Raw genomic sequence first — 27,742 nt, 5'->3', positions numbered from 1 at the left:
CGCTTGAGAAAATTGACAGTATTTGTGCATCACAACTTACATGGAATAAAACATTAGCAGGTTCTTAACACGAATGTTAGGAGGCAAAATTCAGTGAGCTGTATGATGCATTATTTGGAGCTGATGACCAGAAGAACTAGGGGTGACCTTGAAGAGAGAGAGAGAAAGAGGGAGACAGACAGACAGAGAGGCAGTGTCTTAAGTGGGAATTCCAGAACCTTGGAGCCTGTTTCCTGGGCTAGCTACCAGTGATTGGGAATATTCATAGGAACAGAATTAAATGAGTTCAGGACACCTGAGTCCTGGTGCTGGAGTGGGTTAGTGATAACAAGGTGTGAGGACATGGAAGGATTTGAAAATGAGAATTAAACCACTTCCAAATGAATGCTAGCCCCCTCAAACCTACTTGACCATCGTTTAGTGCCTTCGGGAAAGGGAGAGAAGTCTGAGCTGAAAGGAAAAGCAAAAGGAAAGCATTTGTCTGACTGATATCAGATCTCAAAACAGGAACCAATGTTCTGCGAAGAAAAGCATTTTGATTCCTTGGGCTTTCAATGCGAGCCTTGGAGATAAGTTCTCATTCACAGCATTTCCACCTAGTTTACAAATCTTGTGTATTCTCGAATCTTTTAGATCTCAGTGAATGTCAGTCGAACCTGGGAGAGTTGAATAAACTGCTGCAGAGGCTGGAGTTGGTGGACAGAGTTCACTCAGCCCCCGTCTTCGGAGACGCTCAGGTATGAGACAAATGATATTGCACAGCCATGAGCTCCTCCAGTTTGCGGAGGGTATATTCACAGACGAGGGCAGGACTGGAACTGTGATGCCTACCACAGTTGGCTTGCTGAAACTGTTTAAAGAGGAGTGTTCGTTTGGTAGCAAAAATCTGGCAGCTGTGAATGAGCACCACAGGAAGAGTTGGGTGCAGGAAGAATGGAGGACCGTAGGTCACCATAAAACAGGTGTTGATAGAAAGGAACCAGAGCAATTTATTTTAATGATTTGTTTGTGAGATGTGGGCATCTCTTGCTGGGCCAGCGTTTATTGGCCATTCCCAGTTGCCCTGCAAAATGTGGGCGACATGACATTTGAAAAACCAGCTATTCTCATTTTGTGTGCATCAGGAGAAGGCGGTAGATGTTAAGGCTGAAGACGCAGCAACTCACTTCAGTCTTAAATTCAGGTTAGTTATGACTGTAAGTTACGTAAATCAGAAATGAGGGATTTTAAATTGGCTACTGAATGAAAGAGAGTTGGGATTAATTGCATTGAAATTAAAAGCAGACAGCTTGTTTTGTAATCCACTGCTCCAATTATAATCGATCATCAAGGGAGCACTTATCTCTCAGAATTATTACTTGTTTCTGTTTCTCTGAGTGAAAGACAGTACTTCCTTTTGTTAGTGTGCCTACAGTTTGATTGCAAATCTGGGAAATTTGCTACACGCTCTTCTGAATAATCAATGTAAAGAAAACTTAAATTTTAAGTAGATTGAATTGGATGGTTTTTTAAGGAATGATATAGCACAGAAAAGATCTGAAGCCATGTATAGCCATGCCTGTGCTGTTTACATGCAATAAAAGGTGGGGATAGACACCGATGATGGAAGTTTACAGTGAATTGTTGCCCAGAAGATTCCGATCTCTTGTAACTTGAGCAGAAAAGTGGCAGCTACTTTGGAGGGAGGTTGCAACTTTGCAAGGTTTTTGTAACTTTGAGATTCCGAAACCCCTTGTTCCCACCAGCTTTTGAGTCTTTTAGACTAGTAAGGTCTGTTGGCCCTGTCTTGGAGTCCAAGAGCAATCAGTAAGATGACTGGCTCCTGAACACTGCAAAACTGCTCCTTTCCTGGAAGTATTTGCATTCACTGATCAATAACAACTAAATACCAGAGTGTGTCTCTTGCCTATAAAGCAACAGCATTGATTTAAGGAAATGGGAGAGAGTGAGGGGGAGGAGGGAATAAAAAAAAACTTTATTTCTAAGAATGGCAGGAACTGCAGATGCTGAAGAATCTGAGATAACAAGGTGTAGAGCTGGATGAACACAGCATCACAGGAGCAGGAAGGCTGACATTTCGGGCCTAGCCCCTTCAAAAAAAAGAAGGGTCTAGGCCCAAAACGCCAGCCTTCCTGCTCCCCTGCTGCTTGGCCTGCTGCGTTCTTCCGGCTCTACACCTTGTTATCTCTTTATTTCTAAGAAGACAGCATATTCCAGGAATCCCATCTGTGATAGGGTGTGTTAGATACCACTCCTTGTTTTTTTTTTCTCTGACGAGTTGCAATGGCTGACATCGTGTTACAAATTAATTTGGGACACAAATTGTTAATTTTAGCCGCAGCTCCTAAAGTTAGTGTGTAATGGAATTCCCAAACTGAGTGTCTTTTTGAATTTAAGGCTGTTGTTCTACTTGATGTAGATCTGCTGCATTTGCCATTTTTTAAAATGTATTTTTGCCTTTTGAATTGCTACAGGGTTTCCTCACTGACAAGCCAAAAAAGGAAAAACGGTCCTCCAAAATATGGTGCACCCAAAGTTTTGCAAAAGATGAGACCAAGGTAACATATTTGTTTAGCATTTCTACTCAAAGTAAAGACAATTCCACTCTGTTTAGAAAGTCGTCTAAACTTTAAGTCTGGTGTTCCCTCATTTTAGTGGCAGTTTTCTCTCCAGGCTCTAAGTTAATGCAGAATTACTGAATCTGTGCTGGAGCAGCTGTGACTTGAGCCCAGGTTTTCTGGTCCAGAGATTGGGACACTGTATTGCCCCAGCATAAGAGCCCTAGTTCTCACAGCATTTTCAGTTATCAGTATCCTTCAGTTTCATGATCCTGGGGCTTGGGAGTAGAGGAATAAGTGAAAACAATCTTGCCCCAAATCAGTAGAAGCTCATATTTGGTGAGGTCCAATCTCTCTTTTTCAGTGAAGAAATTACTCCTCATCTTGGCCCAAAGTGATCTTATGCCCTTCTTTACCCTGAGGTTGTACTTCCAGTACTCGCCCCCTCCCCACCTACTGCCACCCCTCCATCCCGCTGCATGTTCCCAATTCCCCAGCAAGGGGAAATTACCTTTCTGCTGGACCTGTCAAACCTCTTCAGAATGGCCTATGTTTCAGTGAGATCACGTTTCATTCTGTTAACCTCCAGAGGAATATCGGCCCGGGTTACTCGGCTCTTCGATCTTTTCCAAGTCGGATCGAGACTTGACTCAAGCTTAAATATTGACCAGGACGTTGAGAGATGCCCTAACTGTCTTCAAAAACTTCCACCAGGTCTTTGCATTAATGTTTTTAAAAGTACATCCAGGCCGTAATTTATTGCCTTATTTGAAAGGCAACACCTCCTGTCAGTGTAGCACTCCCTCAGTACCACACTGTTGCACTTATGTGGGTTTTGTGTTCCAGTGTCGTGTGGCACTTGAACCGAAAACGCTTTGAATTGAATATGAGTGCGACTATGCACCAAATCAGGACTAACAAACTTTAAATACTGGCCCAGAGCTTTACAGGGCACTTCACATCTGAAGGATCTTTTGACTATCAGCACTTCCTCGGCATTACACTGGAGGTTACCAGAACCAATATGCACTCAGTATTTGGAATCATTCCAGTTGAAGCTCTGACTTCAGAAAGAGGAGGAAAATTAGGGAGATTCACTTGTTTTCTTTGGCCATTGATCTTGAGTGCGGTTCGATTTAAAAACTACGCAGTTCAAAACAGAAGGGGCGTTTGAAATTGATAGCTGAAAAGGGTTTTTTCACATCAATGCCTAACTTAAAATCATTGTAAATCTATCCTGACTCAACTGTTTGATTCATGTATTATTGCATTTTGAATAAATTAAGTTCAGAATATCGCATTGTTTCCAAGGAATGTAGGCATGAATTCACCCTGTGTGTTATTAAGAACAGAATTATGAACATGTCCTTTTTGAGATTTCTCAGCTGTTGCTGGAATTAATCTGTTTATTTTGTCTTTTCTTAAATGGCCTTTATTAAAATACTATGCAAAAGTCTTTTATGCAGACAATATGGGACAATGACTCTTGGCTTGACTGCAACCCACATGTTTAATCTTGAAGGGGGGAATGGTCATCTGAATGTGGTCTCTCAATGGCTGCTTTATGCTGATTGCAGTAATGTGCAACTCCCATGAGGGTAAACCTGTAGAATCACTCTTTAGTGAAACCTTCTTTTTAAATAAGGAATTCAGCAACAGGATGTCAGCCAACATGACCAAAGTGCTGATGCTTAAGCTCCAAATCAGAGCTACAGGCTCACCGCCCCCCCCCCCCCCCCCCCACCCCATAACTTGAGCACATAATGTACGCTAACACTTGAGTGCAGTACAGAGGGAGACCAGCATTGATGGAGGGAGACATCTTTCTGATGAGGTATTACAGCAAGGCCAAGTCTACTCAGGGTAGGTGTGCACAAGCTATGTTAGGGAGGTATTTTGATGGAAAATAGGGAAATTCTTCTTATTGATGTTGCTGGCATTAATCATGCCATTTGAACAGATTATCTGGCAACCAGCTGTTTGCAGAACCTTGCTTCTGGCAAAACTGGCCCCTTTTTGTTACCGACATCATAAGAGCAGCTGGACTTTAGAAGTAACTCATTGAATGTGAAGCACTGTTGGAGGACTCAAGGTTGCCTTACAAAAGTTAGCAAAAATTCCTGTTTTGAAAACTAAACTGCTAGAATGTAGGATTAGGGGGAAGGAGATGGTGGTATAGGGACAGTGCCACTGGACTACCAATCCAGAATTCCAACCTCGTGCTCCGGGGAGTGGGTTTAATGACCGTAATGAATGGTGGTGGAAAGTAAAATCAATAAATAAATGTGCAGTCGAAAGTTTGGTTTATTGCTGAGACTACCATCAACTGCTGTAAAGAGAAAAATCTAATTTGCTTAATGTCCTTCAGAGAAGGAAATGTGCTGCTCTGGACAGAATTGGCATTTGTTTATTATCCATAATTGCCCGAATGCAGTGACTTGCCTGGCCATTTTGAGGCAGTTAAAAAGCAACTGCATTATTGTGGGTCAGGAGTCACATATAGACCAGATGTCCTTCCTAAAGGACTTTTTTTTTGTTTAATGTTAAACAACAATTGGCCACTCTTGTGGTCACCGTGACCAAGCCTGCCTCCAGCAGGGTATTTTATCTGATGGATCGGTCCTCTATCTTGCCTCCTGTACCATAAGAAACTGGATGTGGACATCGTGGTGTTGACTGCTGGATTTTTCAATCATTACAATTAACTATTACATACAAACATTATATTCTTGAGACTCGTGTGTCTGGGCTAAAATTAAATTATCAAGTCACAAACATGCTTCAAAGTGATTCTTGGTAAGATGGAGTATGAGATCTTTTATACCCTTGGGTCACGTGCCAAGATGCATTGATGATATGACGAATGTGTCCCTTAAAGGTATGCTGATTGTGAAGCACAAAACAATAGCTTTTGTTTTAAGATTGCATTATTTGAGTTCAGGTCTCACTGGCTGCTGTGGTGAAGTTTGAACCGCTACTCCCAGAGCATTAACCTACACCTCTGGATTACTCATTTTGGTAACTTTTGCTATGCTGCCACCATCTCCCATAAACTGTACGAACCCGAAAGGCCAGGCTTGATGGCCAACCTGGGTTTGCAACATTTAGAAACTTATTGCCACAGTATTCCTGAATTAGAGATGCGGGGAAATGAGACACGATGCCTGGCCCTGACTGCTTTCCATTGACTCCTGAGGATGCACGCTCACCTGTACATCAGGTGAAGTCAACAGTTGGCCTGGTTGTGACATGAAGAATGGTGACTTGGAAAAGGTACTGGAGAATCTCTGGCAGACAAGTAGCTAAGAGACACCATCTTCGGGAGAGAAAATTAGAGTGGGCTTGGAAGCAGGTAGCAACACAAGTAATTTCCAAGCTGTGAAAAGGTTGTTGATTCTAGTCAAGGTCCATATGTTTTGTATAGAAATTTGTACAGCCACTGAAGCCTGGGACTGGACTTGTTGCATACTGCTGTTGGCAATTGAGAGTTGTCTATTGCTTCGTGTGATGTGCCAGCAATTTTCATAAAGCAGTAAGTGCCTATTATCAAGCAGAGCATGAGGCATGAATGCTAACAAGAGGATGGAAACTATGCTTGCAGGTTTAACAGAGAAATCTTTAATGAAGAAAACAACAGACTTAATAACCAATTGTAATGTTATTCACATTGTTATTATGGGGTGATGGGGGAAAGAATTTATTTTTAAATCCATCCTCTGCATTGGAAAGCATGCATTGTACATTCCATGGCCCATAATTACAGCATGGGACAGCTGTATTTCCTGAGAAGAATATTAATGTCTGTGAGCCTCTTCTCCAGGCTGGCAGGTTAGATTTTCTTCATTTTTCCCAAATGATGACTGGCTGTTTACATTATGTTTTAACAATCTTTTTCACTCTAGACCACCGCTGATGTCATGCGTTCTGCAAAGTTGCATGTCTCCACGCCCAGTTTGCCTGACTGCTTGGACTGGAAAAGTGTCTCCGTTCCCATGACCATCAAAGAAGATTATTTTCAGCTACAGCAGGATTTCTGTTCTGTATCGCAGAAAGGTAACATTGAGGGAGCGCCGTACTGCTTAGCCCTCAGGATTCCTCAGTCTGTTGCTGAGATTAAAGTTAATAAACAGTGAAAATAGGTTGAAATACAGTATTCTCTTCAATTTAAAGTGTTGAAGGATAATTGAAGTTCTGCAATCAAAATAATGGAATGCTTTTGATACGGATAAACTATTTGCTTTGTTAGAGGCAACCAGAATTTGGTAGTGTATTTGTAAAGTCAGCGTTTTGACCATTGACAGGAAAGTGCAGAACCAGTTCACACGAAGTAGTGGAAAAAGAGATAGGAACAGGACTAGGTCATTCAGCCCTTTTGAGCTTGGCTCAACCATTCACTGAGACCATAACCGATCTGTGTCATTAATACTCTGGATTAACAAAGATTATCTATCTCCGATTTTAAAATTAACAACTGATTCAGCGCCACTACTTCTGGAAGCGTATCCCAAACATTGTGTAAAAATGCTTTCTGACGTCTCTGTGGGATGGTCTGTCTGTACTTCTCAGATTATCTGCAATTCTTTGCCCCGGAAGACAGTTGAAACGCTCAAGGCTGGCGTTGGTATATTTTTTATTAAAGGGTAGATGTAATAAAAGTGGGTAAATGGAGGTGAGGTACAGATGGACCATGATCCAGCTAAATTGTGGAACAAGCTTGAGGGTGGTTTGAGCTTACAGCTCTTTTTGTTACAAAGCATAGCTCTTCACAGGTGCAAAACGCAAACTCAGTTGAGTAAGGAATAGGGTGGACACAGGACTGTCTTTTTAGCAGCCAAGTGTGGCTGTTGGAACACTTGTTGATGCCAACTGGCAGTTGTAACTGGTTGAAGTCTTCAATATATGACAGTTTGCATCATAGATATACAAGGCTCAACAGCCTTGCTTCCTGATGTCACAATTCTGGTTCTGACTTTACTCTTGGTCACTTACTCGTTATACCAACACTGCCCATTCAATCATACTGGGCGTTATCACAATGCACTTGCAGGCTAAAGCAACTCTGCTTTGTCAAACAAGTTTTTTTTTCGTTCTCCCCCCCCCCCCCCCCACTTTCTCCACAGATGCCCAAAAACTTGAGTTTCTTCCGCATTCTGTGCTTTATTTTTCCCTTTATTAAATTCACTTACGGGATGTGGCTGCCACTGACTGGGCCAGCGGTTATTGCCCGTCTCTAGTTGCCCTTGAGAAGGTGTTGGTGAGCTGCTGCCTTGAACCACTGCAGCCCATGTGCTGTAATGCCCTTGGGGAGCGAATTCCAGGAAATGACCCAACAACTATCGAGGAAATACATGGCAATATCTTTCCAAGTCAGGACACTGTCCTAAATGTGTAGCTATCTTGCCTTTAAGAAACGAAATGAAAATTCCATGTAATAGTAAATGATGAACATCCCCTTGAGAAATGGGTGTTGCTGCAAATGTCGAGTTCATGGCCCATGTTAATATTTCAGACATAATAGTTAATTCTGGGGAGCTAGGAGTGTTGTTGTTGTGATGGTAATTAACACATTCAGTTTTAGAGTTTGTAAGAATGCATTTTTTAAAAACTGTTTAGAAACTTACATATCTGTGTAAAGAAGATAGAATAGAAGAGAGAAACATAAGTACTTGGTGGGTTGAGGGGAATGCTAGGTGTGGAAGAATGGGCTTCTTTATTTGGAGAAATTGCAAATGAGAGATAACAAATAAGATCAGTTTGAGGGTAGTCCAGTGCAGGCTATGTCGTCATGGAGATGGTTGGAGCTGTCTGGTTTCAATTGATCAAGTCGTTTGCGGGGATAGGTTTTCTTTTTCACATTGCTGTTTAAATTGATTTGTACCTCAGAGAGTTGGTTCAAGTAAATAGCAGTAAGTTAGAGTTGCAGTATGAACAGAATCGAGCACCAACTTCATTAAGGAACTGACCCCTCCAGAGTAGAGAGAAAGTGAAAGGTTCACCTCAGAGTAGTTGGAGCTGAGGCAGTTCTCCACAGGACGAAATACTTAAAGGTGGGCCCTAAAATGAATAAGTCTGAAAGAAGAATTATTGGAGGGGTCAGAGGGACAAGCAAGAAGTGAATCAGAGTGCAGAACAAATGAAGTTGTATGCATATTATAAAGTTAATCATGCTTGCTTTGTCTAATTCCTTTATACACAACAGTTTTGAATGAGATCTTGTGACATTCAATTGTTTGAAAGAGGAATTTGGATTTCTCTTTTAAATCTTTAATCAGCAACAGCATTGTTTTGAAACTGGCAAAAATACCAAAAGCCAGTCAAAGGAGACACAACAGCAAAGCACAAATCATTTCCCTGTTCTATTTGACTTTGCGAACAGAACTGCATTATTTTAAGAGATAATGGGAACTGCAGATGCTGGAGATTCCAAGATAATAAAATGTGAGGCTGGATGAACACAGCAGGCCAAGCAGCATCTCAGGAGCACAAAAGCTGACGTTTCGGGCCTAGACCCTTCATCAGAGAGGGGGATGGGGGGAGGGAACTGGAATAAATAGGGAGAGAGGGGGAGGCGGACCGAAGATGGAGAGCAAAGAAGATAGGTGGAGAGGGTGTAGGTGGGGAGGTAGGGAGGGGATAGGTCAGTCCAGGGAAGACGGACAGGTCAAGGAGGTGGGATGAGGTTAGTAGGTAGCTGGGGGTGCGGCTGGGGGTGGGAGGAAGGGATGGGTGAGAGGAAGAACCGGTTAGGGAGGCAGAGACAGGTTGGACTGGTTTTGGGATGCAGTGGGTGGGGGGGAAGAGCTGGGCTGGTTGTGTGGTGCAGTGGGGGGAGGGGATGAACTGGGCTGGTTTAGGGATGCAGTGGGGGAAGGGGAGATTTTGAAACTGGTGAAGTCCACATTGATACCATATGGCTGCAGGGTTCCCAGGCGGAATATGAGTTGCTGTTCCTGCAACCTTCGGGTGGCATCATTGTGGCAGTGCAGGAGGCCCATGATGGACATGTCATCAAGAGAATGGGAGGGGGAGTGGAAATGGTTTGCGACTGGGAGGTGCAGTTGTTTGTTGCGAACTGAGCGGAGGTGTTCTGCAAAGCGGTCCCCAAGCCTCCGCTTGGTTTCCCCAATGTAGAGAAAGCCGCACCGGGTACAGTGGATGCAGTATACCACATTGGCAGATGTGCAGGTGAACCTCTGCTTAATGTGGAATGTCATCTTGGGGCCTGGGATGGGGGTGAGGGAGGAGGTGTGGGGACAAGTGTAGCATTTCCTGCGGTTGCAGGGGAAGGTGCCGGGTGTGGTGGGGTTGGAGGGCAGTGTGGAGCGAACAAGGGAGTCACGGAGAGAGTGGTCTCTCCGGAAAGCAGACAGGGGTGGGGATGGAAAAATGTCTTGGGTGGTGGGGTCGGATTGTAAATGGCGGAAGTGTCGGAGGATAATGCGTTGTATCCGGAGGTTGGTAGGGTGGTGTGTGAGAACGAGGGGGATCCTCTTGGGGCAAACCCACGATAAGACATTCCACTCCCGCACATCCCAGATGTCCAAGTTCTTTAAGGACCGCAACTTCCTCCCCACGGTGATTGAGAACGCCCTTGACCGCGTCTCCCGCATTTCCCGCGACACATCCCTCACACCCCGCCCCCGCCACAACCGCCCCAAGAGGATCCCCCTCATTCTCACACACCACCCTACCAACCTCCGGATACAACGCATTATCCTCCGACACTTCCGCCATTTACAATCCGACCCCACCACCCAAGACATTTTTCCATCCCCACCCCTGTCTGCTTTCCGGAGAGACCACTCTCTCCGTGACTCCCTTGTTCGCTCCACACTGCCCTCCAACCCCACCACACCCGGCATCTGCCAATGTGGTATACTGCATCCACTGTACCCGGTGCGGCTTTCTCTACATTGGGGAAACCAAGCGGAGGCTTGGGGACCGCTTTGCAGAACACCTCCGCTCAGTTCGCAACAAACAACTGCACCTCCCAGTCGCAAACCATTTCCACTCCCCCTCCCATTCTCTTGATGACATGTCCATCATGGGCCTCCTGCACTGCCACAATGATGCCACCCGAAGGTTGCAGGAACAGCAACTCATATTCCGCCTGGGAACCCTGCAGCCATATGGTATCAATGTGGACTTCACCAGTTTCAAAATCTCCCCTTCCCCCACTGCATCCCTAAACCAGCCCAGTTCATCCCCTCCCCCCACTGCACCACACAACCAGCCCAGCTCTTCCCCCCCACCCACTGCATCCCAAAACCAGTCCAACCTGTCTCTGCCTCCCTAACCGGTTCTTCCTCTCACCCATCCCTTCCTCCCACCCCCAGCCGCACCCCCAGCTACCTACTAACCTCATCCCACCTCCTTGACCTGTCCGTCTTCCCTGGACTGACCTATCCCCTCCCTACCTCCCCACCTACACCCTCTCCACCTATCTTCTTTGCTCTCCATCTTCGGTCCGCCTCCCCCTCTCTCCCTATTTATTCCAGTTCCCTCCCCCCATCCCCCTCTCTGATGAAGGGTCTAGGCCCGAAACGTCAGCTTTTGTGCTCCTGAGATGCTGCTTGGCCTGCTGTGTTCATCCAGCCTCACAGTGCATTATTTTAATGTGTGGTTTAAACTTTTCCCATGAGGTTTAATTCTTATCCTGTTGAAAAGTGTGGGCTATGTCACTGAGTTTGAGTTGACCGTTTGTGGCAGGAATAGCAATGGAATGCAGTGTCTCTCCTATCAGCAGACCATGTAGTGAAGCAAAGGCCATAAGAATTTCAATCTCACCAGCTGTAGTGGGCAGGACAAGAACCATAATCTCCGAGGATTAGCCTGGCCCTTGAGCTCTTATGACGCTACCACTATACTGCCGTCTGCTGTTGCATTCCCCTTGTAAGCCATTCTCTAAATTGAGTTCTCCATCTTGACTGAGCAGCTTGGGGGAAATCCTTAGAACAGAAGATAGTCATGCTGTCTTGAACACTGCTTAGGGCCTTACGCAATTGTCGCCGTTGTAATATGATGCTGAACACACACGCACACACAGTTTGACCATTGAGTGCAACAGTGAAATAGCCAGACCCCACCCCTCACTATGCATCTGCACCGTGCAGTCTGTTTGGTGAGTGTGACATGGGGGAGGAAAGGAATGAGAAATTAAAAGGATGTGCTCGCTTTAAAAAGACTGAGCGCCCCTGTGAACTGCGTCACCTTTTCTTTTCCCCTTTTTCTTCCAGTTCATTCAGGTTTGAAGTCCCTCTTCAACACCCTCGCGATCGAGAGGGAGAAATTGAAGCAGATCTGGCGGGAGAAGGAACTGGAGACTACTGCACCAACCATTCAGATTACACACCTAAAGAACACCTTATCTGAGGTGAGAATATCTTTATTCTGCCCATTTTACTCAGCTTCCTGCTGTACTACCATGCTACGCATACCCGTGTATGCTCCTATCTGTAATAAAAGCAAATTACCTGCAGATTCTGAATCTTCCATCTCACTTCCTCATTGACTACCATCTGTACGGATTTCTCCATTTCGGGTACATATCCAACTTCATCTCTTCTGAAAGTTACTGCTCAATCTGCATCTGAATTGGCATGTCTGTCAGCATCTATGGAGAGAGAAATGGATTTAATGTTTCAGGTGGAGTATGAATCTTCCAACCTGAAACATTAACCCTGTCACTCGCTCCATAGAGCCTGCCTGCCCTGCGAAGCATTTCCAGCAATTTCTGATGTTTTCTTCGGAAACTTGTGCCATGCAAGTTTGACTAACAGGTTGAAAGCCCTCCAGCACTAACTCCACTCTGCAACATAAGCTTCGGGTAATTTAAAACGCTATTGTAAACTCTGTCTTGAAGTGAAACTCTCTTGAGACTAATTGGAAATTTTTTTAAATTTCAAAAATATGATTAGTCACCGAAGCAGTTCAGTTCTGGACAATAGTGTATGAAGAAATGAGCATTAGAGTTTGACTCTATCCCGCAAACCCAAGGTGTATCTTATTTGAGCAAGGCTGTATTTACTTCAGTGAGATTAACCTGTGGAATGTCTCTAGGTCATGTCTCAGAATGCTGATCTCCGAAATCGTCTGCACCGAATCCAGTGCCTGTCCAGCTTTACAGATGTAGTGACTGATCCACTGACTCCTGTCAAAGCTGAAGAGGTAAACCAGAATCCTCCTACTGAGCACTCGATCTTGTATTCAGTTTGTTTCTAATCAATTTCATTGGCAAACAGCTAGGTCCATTTACATCAATAGGGATGCATGATTTAGAGCATTTTTACAATGGTATGTTCATTGATCGTCAACATACACCTCTAGCGATGGTGCTGTTTTCATCTAATCCTGTTAATAAAACAGTTCAGCACAGTACGGGCCCTTCGGCCCACAATGTTGTGCTGACCCATTAATCCCACTCCTTTCTGCCACATGTGCTGCTTTCAAGAGGCAGCTAGGTAGGTACCCAAAGGGAGTTTATTAATAGGATATATTGATGGAGTTGGATTGAGAAGGTGCAAGGAGGCTTGTTTGGAATGTACACACCGGCAAGGACCTTTTTATTCATTTGTCCTTATTTTTGTTTGTGTAAACTTGCTGGTTTCTAGGCTAGTATAGCCATTGAAACAGTGTTGTTGGTCATCATTCGCTAGTTTGTGACCAGGTGGCTTCATTAACAGGAAGGCGCTACACAGAGATTGGAGATTTCCATCTTAGGGCTGCACCCCTGGAGCTGCAAGTTTAATGAAAAATCTGTGTTTAAACTGATGATTGAATTCTCACTCCTCACTTTCCTAACTGATTCACTGACCTGCACGATTCTCCTTGGTACAACTGATACGTGGATATCCAGCATCAGGTGTGAATAACCAGCAGAGAAGCAGTCTATTGGGTTATAAGGATTAGTCTGTGTGATATCTAGGAAATTTACTTGCAAGTCCAGCACACATTTTCCAAAAGAAGTTGTTAATTGCTGCTGCTTTTGATAGTTATGGTGCAGTCTTTTATCTACAGATCAAGATTCAGCTGATTTCATATTGTTTACTGTATCGAATTGAAGTTAGTAAGATTTTTTAGATGTCCTGGTGTTTTGGAAATGCTTGCTCAAGTTACCCTGTTTAATACAATTTGGCTTAAGTCAAATAACAATGCGTTTTGAAAATAAGGTGCCAATGTATTTGGCATGCAAAGGGGGTATTCTGACATAGAGCCCTTGTGTTGCTGGACTGAGAATCTTGCAATATCTGCCTGAAAATAGGGAGTTTCCATGATATTCTCCTATTTCCCTCTGCATAGGAGTTGATTGGGCCACGTAGCGCAGGAAGAGGCCACTCAATTTGCTGTGCTTGGGGAGCTCTGAGAATCATCAGCATTTCCAACTTACCTGCTCTTTAATCATATCCCTTCAGATTTATTCCATTTCAAAGAGCACATCCAACTTTCTTCTGAATGTTATTATTTAGAATTATCTGTACTTACACATCCTGGCATGTGCCAAATCAACAGAACTTGCTGCATTTAAAAAAAAATCCTCCCCTCGTTCCCAGGTGTTATTTAGTCATCTTCAGAAGGCAGTTGGGTATTGATTTGAAATGGAAAGTTGTTGAGACTATGGGCGTTGGAATGCTTCCACAGACCCAGCTCAAGTACAATTGGCTGCTTTTGTTCTCGATGATTCTGTACAAACTGGAATACGCTGTTGAAGCAAAAATAAATATTGAGCTTGTTATCTTGTGCAGCAGAACTGGAGTAGTGGTAAAAACATGTTATCTTAGCTTTGGAAGACTTGCTCAAAGGATGTGCAACAACATGAGGATCAGAAACGAACCGGGTAGCCCAGGGTCTTGTTTATACTCTATCTGAGCTTCCACCCACTTTTCTCATTTAGGTTCACAAGCATTAAAATCACCACCTTGTTCCTGCTTCCTGTTTTGGTCTAGTTGCTCCATATGCGTATCTTGACTCTGTTCTACAACCAATTCCTTGTGGTAGCAAGTTCCACTTACTCTCCACTACTTGGAGAAAGACCTATCTTCTGATTTCCCTGATGGATTTGTTGATAACTATCTTTTATATTGATGACCTCCTGGTTGTGCTCCTCCTCACAAGAGGAAACATTCTTTCTGGATCAAAATCTTTCCTTATTTTAGATATCTCAGTTGGGTCACCCTTCAGTTTACTTTCTTGAAGCGAAAAGAGACCCAGCCTATTAGTCCTCAGTCCATCAATGCCTGTCCGTTTCTGGTGTCATCCTTCTTAATTCCACTCTGCAATTTCTTCTAGTGCCTCATGTAACTTGTTGATGTTGCTCTGACAAGACCGGGGGAGGTGATGGTCTCGGTCTGTTGTCACTGGACTATTAACAGGGACCCAGGTGATGCTCCGGGGACCCGGATATGAATCCTACCACAGCAGATGGTGAAATTTGAATTTGTTAATGATTACTATGAAAGCATTGTTGTTTGTCAGAAAAATCTATCTGATTCACTAATGCCCTTTAGGGAATGAAACTGCCATCCTTACCTGGTCTGGCCTACACGTGATTCCAGACCCACAGCAATCTGGTTGACTCTGAATTGCCCTCTGGGCAATTAGGCTGGGCAATAAATGCTGGCCTGGCCAGTGATGCGCACATCCCATGAATGGATTTTTTTTAAAGAAAAATGTATTGAGGGCTGTGGGAAAGGCTATGATTCTTGAGAACTGTTTATAAAATACCGTAAGGATTAAGAGTGCCTCTGAATGTGTTAAGCTGATGTTTTTTCTTTTTTCAAAATGTTTATATTTAGGTGCCTTGTAACAGATCGCTGGCTCAACAGCTGTCCTTAGACAGCAACGCATCACTGTCTGAGTCGCATGTTGAGTTCTTTGATGCTGAGGATGTGTTGCTGTCAGCGTGCTCTTCTGACAACGAGGTAACTGAGTTGGAGATTTAATTTGGTAACATAAGGGATCAAGAGATTTCAGCCTAGTTCTTTGATTGCACAAGAAGTAGCATCTGCCAAGAATGAAGTAGGTGTGGTCTAAACAGGGTTACGTTGACCAGGGTCTGTGACAGCGGGGTGAGGAAGAAGCAAGCTCAAAATGAGTTCATTGCCATTCGCTTTTTAAATGCGCATTAAATCCAAGTCACTTTGCTTTTGTTACAGATGTCAGATGACGATGACTCCACTACCAGTGAAATTACTAACAGCAACTCTGAGGAGAATCTAGACACTGTGGAAGCATCCATTCAGGAACTGACCGGTTGGTTTGTTAAATCAGTAACGTGAGCAGCTGTCTGCAGCTTGCATTTTGTGTCATTACATACAACCACATTAACAATATCCTGAGATCTTTCTTTTCTGCTGCTAGATATGCTATGTCCTTGACCCCAATCCTTTCCTGGATTTTGTTTCTAACTTGGCCTTCACACTGTCTTCCTTTAAAACTTCTCATTCTCTGCAGTTACCACTGTCCCCTTCTCTCCAAAACATTCACCCATACCGCCTTCACCCCTACCCCAAGACTTCAGTTTTCTGCTTGCTTGACTCTGTCTTGCCCCGCATTTAGTTCAACTCATTCAGAATTACGTGCCTCGATGTGAGGCTGAAGCTGCTATTCTTTCCTTTTGTTTTCTATTATTTTGTTCTCCTTTTCTCTTGTTCCCCAGCACAAAATACTGCACGCCTGTCCTTGATTGACTTCACTTGTCCCTCCATTGTTGAATTTCAAACATCTTTTTGTTTAAATGCTTCCATGACCTCTTGTTACTGATTCACTCAGCCCAACCTCTCTGTCTGCGTTATTTGTCCTTAGGATTCTGATCTCCATCTTCGTAGCCTCAGTCGATCCTGCACAAATCATAGCCATTGCAGTAATTGTCGGGGCTTGGGAGAAGTATTTGCCCATGTTGCCTTCAGTCAGGCTGCCAAACCCAGTCTGAACTGGAAGATCTGTAGCTGATACAAACTTCTCAGTCCAGCACCTGCAGGAAAAATGACATGAACAAAGTGAGAAGTTGAAATATTAGGGGGGAGGTTATTTCATTTTCTACTTTGAGACATGATTAGTGAAGAAGTGCCAACAATATTGCCATGGAATGTACTAATTCCGTTGGCATACACTCATTGATGTGTGCACGGATGTGTCAATGTCATCTGAAGGGTGCTGACTATCTGCATAAATACCTTCTGTGTGGTGCACATGCAACCCTCCCTTTTACAACATTTATGCAGCAGAGACACCTTTTACCAGATTGAGGTTGCTGAGCCAGATCTGGTGATGCTTACCACTGGACCACCACAATGCAAAATCATCATCTTGCATTACAGAAGGCTGTCCCTTATCTCAAATCCGTGTCCTTTGGTTACTGACCCCTTCCCAGTGGAAAATGCTTTCTTCCCATCAATGGTCTTAGTTGTGGGCATTTCTTGTAGAGTCATAGTGATGTACAGCACAGGAACAGACCCTTCAGTCCAACTCGTCCATGCTGACCAGACATAGGAACCTTACCTAGTCCCATTTGCCAGCATTTGGCCAGTATCTCTGTAAACCCTTCCTATTCATATACCCATCCAGCTGCCTTTTAAATCTTATCATTGTTCCAGGTTCCACCACTTCCTGTGGCAGCTTGTTTCATACATGCACCACCCCCTGAGTGGAAAAAGTTACCCTTGAGGCCCCTTTTAAATCATTTCCCCTCTCACCTTAAACCTATGGTTACGATGAATCCCATTGACTTTCTCTGCTCTAAAGAGAACACAAGGCAATAGAGAAGGTTTTCTAGACTTAACACTAGGATTGGAAAGGAGCAAAATAAACTATAAGTTGAAGCAGACTGGGCAGAGCAGCAAATTAAGTTGATGCTTTTCTGTAAAACGCTTCTTGTAAAACTGAGGAGGGGAAAGAAATGAGCAGCTAAAACCTCCTGCGTTGCTAAGATAAGAGGAGTTGAGATAAGTATCGTTGCACGAGAGTTTTAGAAAACTGAAAATTGTCTCATGAAGGTGTGGGGTATCGGAGTTTTTCAGTCCTGGCATAGGTCCTCTTGACATTTTGTAACATTTGTTTCCTGAGCAAGGTGTCTAGCCTTGCTGGAGAAAGCACATTGTTTTCTGCTGTTGACCCTGGTTAGAAACTGAGACCGTCCCATCTCATCTTATGAAAGAAATTAGGGCAGCTGATGCATGCCCTGCCCTTATCCTAGGGGGAAGTGGGAGGTGGATTTGGGAAATCCCGGCCTGGGTGCCTGGAATGTGAAGGTGTGGCAGCATCTGTGGAGAGAAATCAGAGTTAATGTTTTGGGTCCAGTTCAGAGGAAGGCTTGCTGGGCCTGATACATTAATTCTGATTTCTCTCCACAGGTGCTGGCAGACCTGAGCATTTCCAGTAATTTCTGTTTTTCTCACTGATTTCCAGCTGGTTGCCTAGCATTGTACGGAAAGAGAGCCTGTTCCTTTACTAATTCCATCACCTTGGTTCCGTCTCTGACCCTCACAGAGTAAGTGTGCACATTGTTTACATGTCTGATGTGTTCCTCCGCTGGAAAGTAGCTGTACCTTGTTGAGCATTGCCCCCTAGTGGTAATGTTGAGATTTGATATTCTCAAACTTGAACTCTTCTGTAATTTGTGGATTGCTCCCTACATCCTTGGTGCAAACTGAAGCTATTTTCCGGTCGTGTGCCTGCAAATGGTTGATTTGTGGATGAAAAGCAAGTTTAAGTCCCTTTAAAAGAAAGTGAGTTTAAACATATACCCGGCTCTGCCTCACTGTCACCTGCCTCAACCCTCTGTTGGCTGAAGGTACTGGCTTGACAGTTCACTTCCCACTGATTCCATGATGATTTCTGGCCCAAGTTGAGCCTGGCTATCTATTAGCTCAACAGTCTGCCTCGTAACTCTGTTTCTCCAACTCAGGCCTCTTGTTTAACAACCCCGCTTCCCTCACCTCGCCGTCAGTGCTGTGACTTCATCTATGTACTGGCTTTTAAGTGCTAGCCTGTCAGGCAACGTCATCGCAGATGAAATGTAAGGTAGAAAGATATGAACTTTTTGCATTTTCCTGCCATTCTGTTCTTTGTTGAGAGATTGGGAAGTGTCACTTTGCACAGGGTCCATAGTGTCCTTGTTTGTAAGTCTTTGACAGTTAACAGCGGATATAGCGAGTAATTGGAAAGGCAAATAGTGCATTGGCTATGATTGCAAGTGAATATAAATACAGGCGTAAAAAACTTTAGCTTCAACTGTGTTGAGCCTTGGGTGAGATCACAACTGGAGTATTGTGTACAGTTGATCTCCTTACCTCAAGAAGGATACATTGCTACAGAGGGAATTCGGTACAGGTTCTCTAGACTGATGCCTAGGACGGAGGGATAATTCTGAGCATAGATTGTCAAGACTGGGCCTATGTTCTCCAGAATTTAGAAGAGTAACAGATTATCTCATTTAAAGAATATTCTCAAAGGGATTGACAAGGTAAATATGAGAAGTGTGAGGCAGGAGAGTGGGCAGATCCGGAACTGGGAGCACGGCCTGAGACTATGAAGTAAGATGTAGGCTCAGTTGTTGGAGCATATCTCAAGGCAGAGATAGAGATTTCTAGATAGTAAATATATCAAAGGATATGAGAAAAGTGCTGGAAAATGGTGAGAGCAGATCAGCTGCAATCTAGTTGAATGACAGCAGGCTTGAGGGCTGAATGGCCTCCTACTTGCTCCTATTTGCTGTGTTTCTCTCCAGCTGTCTTTTTAAAACTCAACGTCTTTGTCCAAGCTCTTGACCTTTTGGCAAAATTTATTTTCTGATTTGCAGCTGTAGCAGGGGTGCTATATTTGACATTTTTTTCGCCCTAAAGTTATCCTTCGGTGCCCATTTTTTTTGAAAGAAGAAATAATTCTAGGTTAATAAGTCAGTAATGTGAAAGTCTGTGCCAGGAATGCGAATTCCTAAAGATCTTCTCTCTAGTTTAGAATTGTGGCTCTGATTACATGCAGTTTTTGTTTTGTCATTTCAGTTTCATTCTTTGGAAATTATGAATTTCCAATCTATGAGAAACTGGGTGTTGCCCACAGAATGAGGGTTGAAAATTACCCAGGGCCTTGAGTTTTTGCCATGTTGATTTTGAGTGGTTATAAATAAGATAAACATGAAGTCAAGTGAAAAGCCAACACACCCAAGTCTGGCTCATTCTATTTCCCTAAATATCTAAGAAAACTGCAACTCACCAGAGAGAGCTTCCACCGACAACTTGCAATTTCATATCACAGCCAAACAAGATAAGGCCTCTCAATTCCCTTTAGCTATTCAATAAGACCATAACTAATTCTGATTTTCACCTCTATATGGAATACTACGTTCAATTCTGGCCTCCCTGCTATAGGAAGGATGTTGTGAAACTTGAAAGGGTTCAGAAAAGATTTACAAGGATGTTACCAGGTTCGGACGGTTTGAGCTACAGCGAGAGGCTGAATAGGTTAGGGCTATTTTCCCTGGAGTGTCGGAGGCTGATGGGGTGACGTTTGTCGAGACTTAGTTTAAAAAAAAATGACTATGGATAGAGTGAATAGCCAAAGTCTTTTCCTGAGAGTAGTGGAATCTGAAGCTAGACGGCATAGATTTCAAGTGAGAGGGGAAAGATTTAAAAGGGACCTGACAGGCAGCATTTTCAAACACAGGGTGGTCCGTGAATGGATTGAGCTGCCAGAGGGAATGATGGAGGCCGTTACAATTACAACATTTAAAAGACATCTGGACAGGTAGATGAATAGGAAGGGTTTAAGGGGATATAGGCCAAATGCTGCAAATGGGACTAATTTAATTTAGAATATCTGGTTGGCACGGACGAGTTGGACCAAAGGTTCTGTTTCGTTGTAATAATTCAAACTCTGTGTTCCTGCAGACCCTGATTATCTTTCATCCCCTTGTGAGCATCAAAAATCTGTCCACTCTGCGCTAAAAATCTTTAAAACTTCTGCATTTGCTGCCTTTTGAGGAAGGAATTTCAAAGGCACTCAACCCTTGGAGGAAAAAAAAGTCCTCTTTTTCTTAAATGGGTGCCTCCTTATTTTTAAACAGTGGCCCTCAGTTCTAGGCTGTCTCACAAGAGGAAACATCTTTTCCACATTAACATGGTCAAGTCCCCTCAGAATCTTTGCCATGCCGAGGTGCCACATCAGGGCATTTCTCAAGCTAGACTTGACGCTGGCAGATATGGTAATTGTGGGACAGGTCCTGAAACATTTCTGTCAGAGGGATGGGTTTTAAGGAGCCGTTTTAAGGGAGAGGTTTAGGGATGAAATTAATGCGATAGGGCCTGAGGTCACTAACCATGGAGCAAAAGCAGTGGGGATATGCGAGAGACCCAGAACTGGAGGAATGCACAGAGCTCTAGTTCTGGGGATGTTACTGTGACTGGGAGGGAGGAGCTGTTATGGAGGATTTCCGATTGGGGAACCCTTGAACGTTATGAGCTTCTGATTTGTTTTCTCTGTTAATGAATTGAGAGTTTGAAAGCTGAGGCATGAGAAAGCAGATTAAAGCTCACTGTTTCTTGTTGAAGACGATAAAACAAAAGACCCTACAAGCTGCAGGTCTGTGGATGGGACACAGCGCAGGACGTGTCTGCCAGCTCCAGGCCCGAATCTGAACCACGTCAGCCTATGGAACATCCTGAAGAACAACATTGGGAAAGACTTGTCTAAGGTCTCCATGCCGGTCCAGCTAAACGAACCGCTGAACACACTGCAGCGACTCTGTGAGGAGCTTGAATTCAGTGAGCTGTTGGACACAGCTAGCAGGACATCAGATCCCTTTGAACGTATGGTAAGCTGGCCAACCTGTTCCATGATACTAATTAGCTGAGTGAGTGCTGGTACTTCTTCAAATGAGAGAAACCCACTCCTTACTCCCAGAAGAGACGTGGCCATTTTAAAAAAAAAACACATTCATTCGTGGGATGAGAGTTATTTCCAGGTTTGCAGCCAGTCGGGAGGTCACCATACTGCCTAAGCTGCCCAGACCGCAAATCTGACCTCTGTGAGGGACGGATGGGGAATGGTCAAGGTTTCATGGTAATCTTGAGGGTTTTCTCTCCCAGGCTCTCATGGGTTTAATGACTGTCATCATCGTTGTTTCCCCGCAGATTTACATCGCTGCCTTTGCTGTGTCAGGCTATGCTTCAGCTTATTACAGAGCGAGGAGCAAGCCATTCAACCCTGTCCTCGGTGAAACGTATGAATGTATAAGAGAAGATAAGGGTTTCCGGTTTATTGGAGAACAGGTATTTATTATCTCTACTGATCCATTCTTAATTTTCTCACCTCCCCCTTGAGGTGATGAGGTCCAGCTCCAGTTAAAATCTCAAGGCACTGTAGCTGGGTGACCATCTGCTTTGTGTGCGTTTCTTCGTTTGAAGTTCATTCATTGAAGTAGATGTTGTGTGCTGCCCCAGTATATTGACCCTCCCTCATTGCCTTTGGAAAGATGTGCAGTTGAGGAGGAAGTTCGAGGACTTTGACCCAATGACAGTGAAGGAACAGCGAGGTGGTTCCAAGGCAGGTTGTTTCTTGGCTGTCAGTGGAACTTATCAGCGGTAGTGTTTCCCGTCGGTCTGCGGCCTTTTTGGGTGTGAGGTTGAAGGGTTGAACGGAGACTTGCCAAGTGGCTTAAGTACTTCTGGGAAATGAAGCACGCTGCTTCCAGCGTGTGTCAGTGGTGAGGGGAGCAAACATGCTATTTATCATAGATTCGTTGAATCACGACTGTGTGGATGCAGGCTGCTCGGCCCCTTTTGAGTCACACCGACTCTCCGAGCATCCAACCCCGACCCACTCCCTAACCCCATCCCCACGATTCCCACCCTGGACACTGGGTAATTTAGCCTGGCCAGTCCACCTAACCTGTGCACCTTCGGACCATGGGAGGAAATCAGAACACCTGGAGGAAACCCACGCAGACATGGGGAGAATGTGCAAACCCCACACAGACAGCCACCCCGAAGGTGGAATCGGCTCCCTGACACTGTGAGGCAGCAGTGCTAACCGCTGAGATGTAGCGCTGCCCCTTCACTCCAGAGATGAAGTCATCACTGTCTAGGCTAGTGTTTATTGCCCATCCCTAATTGCCAAGAGGGCAGTTAAGAGTGAACCACACTGCTATGGTTTGAGAGCCATGTGTAGTCCAGGCCAGGTAAGGATGGCAGCTTCCTTCCGTAAAGGGCATTAATGAACCAGATAGGCTTTTCTGACAATCGACAATGGTTTCATGGTCCTGGTCAGACTCTTAATTCCAAATTTTTGTGGAGTTTGAATTCCACTATCTGCTGTGGTGAGATTCGAACCCGAGTGCCCAGAACATTACCCGTGTCACTGGATTAACAGCCCAAAGAAAATACCACTGGGCCATCTCCCCCATTGAAGGGAGTGGGTGGGATGTGTGCCATCGTGAGCAATTTGACTTTGGAAGATGATACAACCTTTATGCAAGGCTGATCACACCCGCATTGGGATTTTTCATCGGGAGGATTTCAAAGCCAAGTAGGAGTTGTTTGGTTTATTTTCCTTCCCCATGCCTGCCTTTCCTCCCAAGCTGAGCAGCGTATCCTTTACCCTTTTCCCAATGGCTGCTATGCCATGAGGATGACCCACTGATCAGCAGCAGACTAGAGACTGCTGAAATCTGTCTGGCTCCAGTGCACGCAGTAATACCTGCTCCTTCCCACTGTGATTGCTCTTGGCATATCCAAACAATGTAATAAGCTCAAGACTAAGACCAAGACTCCCTTAGATTGAACCTATTGTTTCCAGCTGTCGGGCGCTGGATCCTGAAGATATTCAAAGAAAATGATCAGACTTTTAACAATAAGTTGACAAATATGCGTCACCAAAGCTTAGACTATAGGAATTTTTAATGGAGAAATATTGATGTCAAATGTTTTGAAATAGCAAGGCTTTCACAGATGAAAAGTGTGCAGAAGTGTGATTTTTGATCTGTTATGTCCAAAGATAAAATATTTGGTGTTTCACGTTGTCCATTGTCGTTTTACTATGAACTTCAGTCAAATTTTTAATTTATTTTCATTGTTTTCTTTTAAATAAACGCTAGTTCCTAATGGGTGCAACCACTCAGCTTAATTTTCTCCATTAATTTGGAACAATTTGGTACGATATTGTTGTTGTCATTAGACGAATCATGTCTTTAACATTGTACAGTGTGGGATCATGCACTTCATGGGAGCTGTTTAATGTTTTTGGTACCTGGGCTTGTGCGGTAACTACACTTGCTGTGCTTGGAAAGCTGTGTTTATTGGCATTGATGAACTTCTTTGAGTTAGTAACGGGAGTTTTGATATAATTTATTCATTTGTTAGATGGCTGGCTAAGCCAGCATTTATCCCCATCTCTGACATTGAGAAGGCAGCCTTTTTAAATCACAGCAGTGCTTTTGATGTGGATTTGCTCACTGTGCTGCTCAGGAAGTAATACCAATCAGGAGCAGCAGCATTTTCTACTTCCTATGTTTTGAGAATTAGAATCAGCTGCAGTACAGAACATTTGCCTGACTTCAGTTGTAACAATGTAGAGCTGTTTCACCCTTTTTTTTTAAGAAAAGCAAATCACATTTGCAGTTTGTGCGCATTTGCTGTGTGCAAATTGGCTGCCCTGCTTTCCACATTTCGAACAGTGACAATAATTCAGAGCTACTTCATTGGCTATAAAGTACTGTGAGGTCTTCAGACGTGGTGCACAATGTTTTTTTTTGTTTGGGCCAGCAGTGGCTCATAATTTATTGTTGTGCAACTTTGAACATGCTGCGTTTTCATCATCTGGCCATGTTATAGTCTACATGTCACCCGAGGCTCCATATAGCTCCTGCAAAGCACCCAGGTCCCCATCACTTTCTGGTTGGCAAGAAATGCCATTTGCCCACCTGCACATATTAGGCTGCCAACTGTAAATGTTCAATCTTTACTGACCTTGCCGATTTGTGTGACAGTTTATACTGCATCAGGTAGCATGCGCCTCTCTGGGCCAGAGGATTAGATTCCTGAACAGCACTGGGGGTAATGTTGTATTGTTAGAAATGCAGCCTTTCAGGAACCTATTCTTCCGGGGTCACATCTGGTTTGTGAATGTTTTAAAACCCATGAGAGAGAGCAATATCGTTCTCATTCAAAGGCATGGTACATCAGCATAACTGGTAATGCACTGTGTTGTTAATTGTGGGGAATTGTTGCCGCTGAGTAGCCATGGTGTGTGTTTGTATAGCAGTCACTACATTTGAAATGTTCCTAGTCTCTACAACACTTTGAGAGACTTTAACAGCTGTGTTAAGACATGAACAGCAGCTGCTGGAAACTCCCTCGGCAGGTTAGGCAGCTCCTGTGGAGTGGAAAACTGACTCCCTGTTTCAGATTGCTCACCTGCTTTAGAAGGTTCTCTCCTTCCAGTTAATACCCAGCTGACTGCTGTCAGCCGTTGCTGTATATGGGAAGTTACACTCTGCTTTCAAGGGGAATGTTACGCCCTGGTTGAGTCTGAGTGACTGTCACTGTTCAGCACAAACAGAGTTGCAATCCTGCCCAGAATAGAATTGGGTGCTCTTTTGCTCTCAAGGTATCTATGCTGAGGCGAGAGACTGTCATAAAGACTGCCAGCTGAGATTCAGAGATACGGTTCATTGAGGCAGGGGCATGTGGTGAAGAATTGTGATGTCTGCTGACACCCAGATCATGCTGTCTGTCCCAGTTTATTGTATTTTTCATTCCAGGTAAGCCACCATCCTCCTGTGTCTGTCTGTCATGCTGAATCAGAAAACTTCCTCTTTTGGCAAGGTTAGTTTCTTTTGGCAGTGGGTGGTGACGGACTTAACTGGGCAGTTACAGAAGTTAAACCTAAAAACATTGCAAGGGCAAAAAGCAAGTCGCTATTTAAGATCAATGAAACTTGTTTACGTGTTGCTGGAGAGCTAACTGTGGTGAAATATACAAGTGTATTGCTGGTGCATCTGTGGGGCTCAGAAATAAATAGCTTTGCTGTCTGTTAAAAGCATACGTCTGGAGATTCAGAACACTGAAATTGAGTATAACTGATCAAGTTATTTCACTTGAGATAGGGGTAGGTTTACTGAGGGGGGAAAAAGTGTGTTGATCAAAGCTGCAGAACGGCTCTCGTCACTGATGGGAATATTCCCAGGGGCGGCCGCCTCCTGCAGTTTATTTCTTCTCAAATCCTCAGCTATGGAATGACTTACCCCCTGCACTCTTCCGTTTTGTCCTGCAGGCTATAGACTTAATGGCTGCACGTGGCATTGTAGTTGAGCGGTCTGGGCCTGTCTTTAATTCTGGACTGGTACTTGTCTAAGACTTGTAAATGTGGCACAAACCTGCTCTTCTGCTGGACAGGCATAAGCCTTTAAGACAAGTGCCCCAGAACACTTCAAATATGAAATAATGAATAATAATTGTGCAGTAGTATGTCTTGGACAGATACATGTTATCATTCGATTATCAGGTGATTTATAGCCCGTACTTTCATTGGCCCTTCAACCTCTCCGTTCCTCAATATCATATAAATTATAAATGAGTCACCACTTGGATTGTGACTGTTGAGGGTTCACTGTTCAATTTAATGTCTACTTCCTGCTCCGTCATGTCCAACCCTGACCCAGGAGGTAACAAGCAGTGGACAGTTTTACCTAGTTCAGTTTTGAATTGACTGTATATTTTCTGTTCAAAGGTGCAGCCCATACCCTGTAAGGGACGTGTAGTTATGGCACTGGACTAGTAATCCAGAACCAGTAATCCTGGTTAATGATCCAGGGTCATGGGTTCAAATCTCACCATGGCCGATGGCAAAATCTGAATACAATCAAAATCTGGAATTAAAAGCAACTGTAATGGTGATCACTGTAGATTTGTTGTAAAAACCCATCTGGTTCACAAGTCTCCTTTTTTTGAAAGGAGATCTGCTGTTCTTACCCATCTGGCCTACATGTGACTTCAAACCCTACAGCCTCCACCCCTAGCCAGCAACACCCACACCACCTGAATGAATTGTAAAATGCCTATTTTCCTGAGTCACCTGCAATAACCTCTCTGAAGCTACAGACTTTTCCTGCAATTATGTTGGATGAGGTGGGGCAGCAGTGAGCAGTGGGGAACCGGTGCAGTCTCTGTACTAACTTTATTTCTTTCGTGCTACGTTTCAACTGGATTAGGGAAAAATTCCCCAACTGTAAGACAAATAGATTGGTCAATGATGCCTTATGTATGTATTCCAGGTCAGACCACTGGTACGAAGTTACTTGTTAAGCTGAATGATTGAGCAGGACCTTTCTTTTGTTGATATTTTGGCTTAAATCTTTCTCTCTCCCTCTTCCTGCTTTGACCTCCATTTCTGTTCCATGATCCACCATCTACTTTATCACAATTAGTGTAACACTGATTTTTTGCCCAAGATTGAGCTCATGATTCGGGGCTGACCAAATGAATTACAGTGGTATTATCTGGCCTTCTGTGTTCTGAGTTTCACAAGATATTTATTGATGCCAATAATTCCATGGGATACCTCTGGTGCAATTGTAGTGTCTCTGAGCCAGGAGGTCTGGGTTCAAGTCCCACCTGCTTCAGATGTGTATAAGAACATCTGTCCGAACAGATTGATTTAGAGAATATCTAGATTAAATCCGTAATCTGAGAAGCTTTGGGTTGTATCTGAATGTGGTGATGAGTTAAACAAATGATTTTGTTTCCTTTCTGCTTTCAGATGTGAGATGGAAGAATAAGTTTTGGGGGAAGTCCCTGGAGATTGTGCCTGTTGGAATGGTGAATGTCAGCCTGCCAAAGTACGTAGCTGATTCAGAAGCGGTTTCAGGGTAAGGGAGGACAAGCTATTTCTAAAAGCCAAAGGGTCAGTAATTGGAAGACACAAATTGGCAGTGATTGGAAAATTAACCAGAAACCAGAAATGTTTTTGTATGCAGAGAGTGGTTATGATCTGGAATGCATTGCCTCAAGGAATGTTTGCAAACAAACAAAAATTAGAAACAGGTGTAGACCACTTGATTCTTTTTGAGCTTGACCCTCGCTGCGTTAGATTATATTCCCTACAGTGTGGAAACAGGCCCTTCGGCCCAACGAGTCCACGCCGTCCCTTGGAGCATCGCACCGAGACCCATCTCCCGATAACACTCACACCCCTGA

At 44.0% G+C, this 27,742-nt stretch overlaps 1 protein-coding gene across 9 annotated transcripts in view; it reads left to right on the top strand.

The window, feature by feature from the left end:
• Positions 1 to 27,742, top strand: part of osbpl7 (oxysterol binding protein-like 7) — a 104,030-nt gene that overhangs the window by 40,304 nt on the left and 35,984 nt on the right. For 7 of the 9 annotated variants that reach the window (XM_059638881.1, XM_059638883.1, XM_059638884.1 and 4 more), the window contains 11 exons: positions 634 to 737; positions 2,475 to 2,558; positions 6,461 to 6,611; positions 11,795 to 11,931; positions 12,618 to 12,725; positions 15,350 to 15,475; positions 15,710 to 15,806; positions 21,101 to 21,363; positions 21,683 to 21,820; positions 25,309 to 25,372; positions 27,306 to 27,414. In XM_059638881.1, the coding sequence (XP_059494864.1) occupies positions 634 to 737; positions 2,475 to 2,558; positions 6,461 to 6,611; positions 11,795 to 11,931; positions 12,618 to 12,725; positions 15,350 to 15,475; positions 15,710 to 15,806; positions 21,101 to 21,363; positions 21,683 to 21,820; positions 25,309 to 25,372; positions 27,306 to 27,414 (1,381 nt within the window). The remainder of the gene's footprint in view (positions 1 to 633; positions 738 to 2,474; positions 2,559 to 6,460; positions 6,612 to 11,794; positions 11,932 to 12,617; positions 12,726 to 15,349; positions 15,476 to 15,709; positions 15,807 to 21,100; positions 21,364 to 21,682; positions 21,821 to 25,308; positions 25,373 to 27,305; positions 27,415 to 27,742) is intronic. The other 2 variants (XM_059638885.1, XM_048560507.2) reach the window with 1 other exon arrangement.

The sequence above is a fragment of the Stegostoma tigrinum genome, chromosome 31 (genome assembly GCF_030684315.1).
Source record: "Stegostoma tigrinum isolate sSteTig4 chromosome 31, sSteTig4.hap1, whole genome shotgun sequence".
Taxonomy (NCBI): Eukaryota; Metazoa; Chordata; class Chondrichthyes; order Orectolobiformes; family Stegostomatidae; genus Stegostoma; species Stegostoma tigrinum.
Note: the sequence above shows the minus strand (reverse complement) of the source record. Positions and strands in the feature narration are given on the sequence as shown.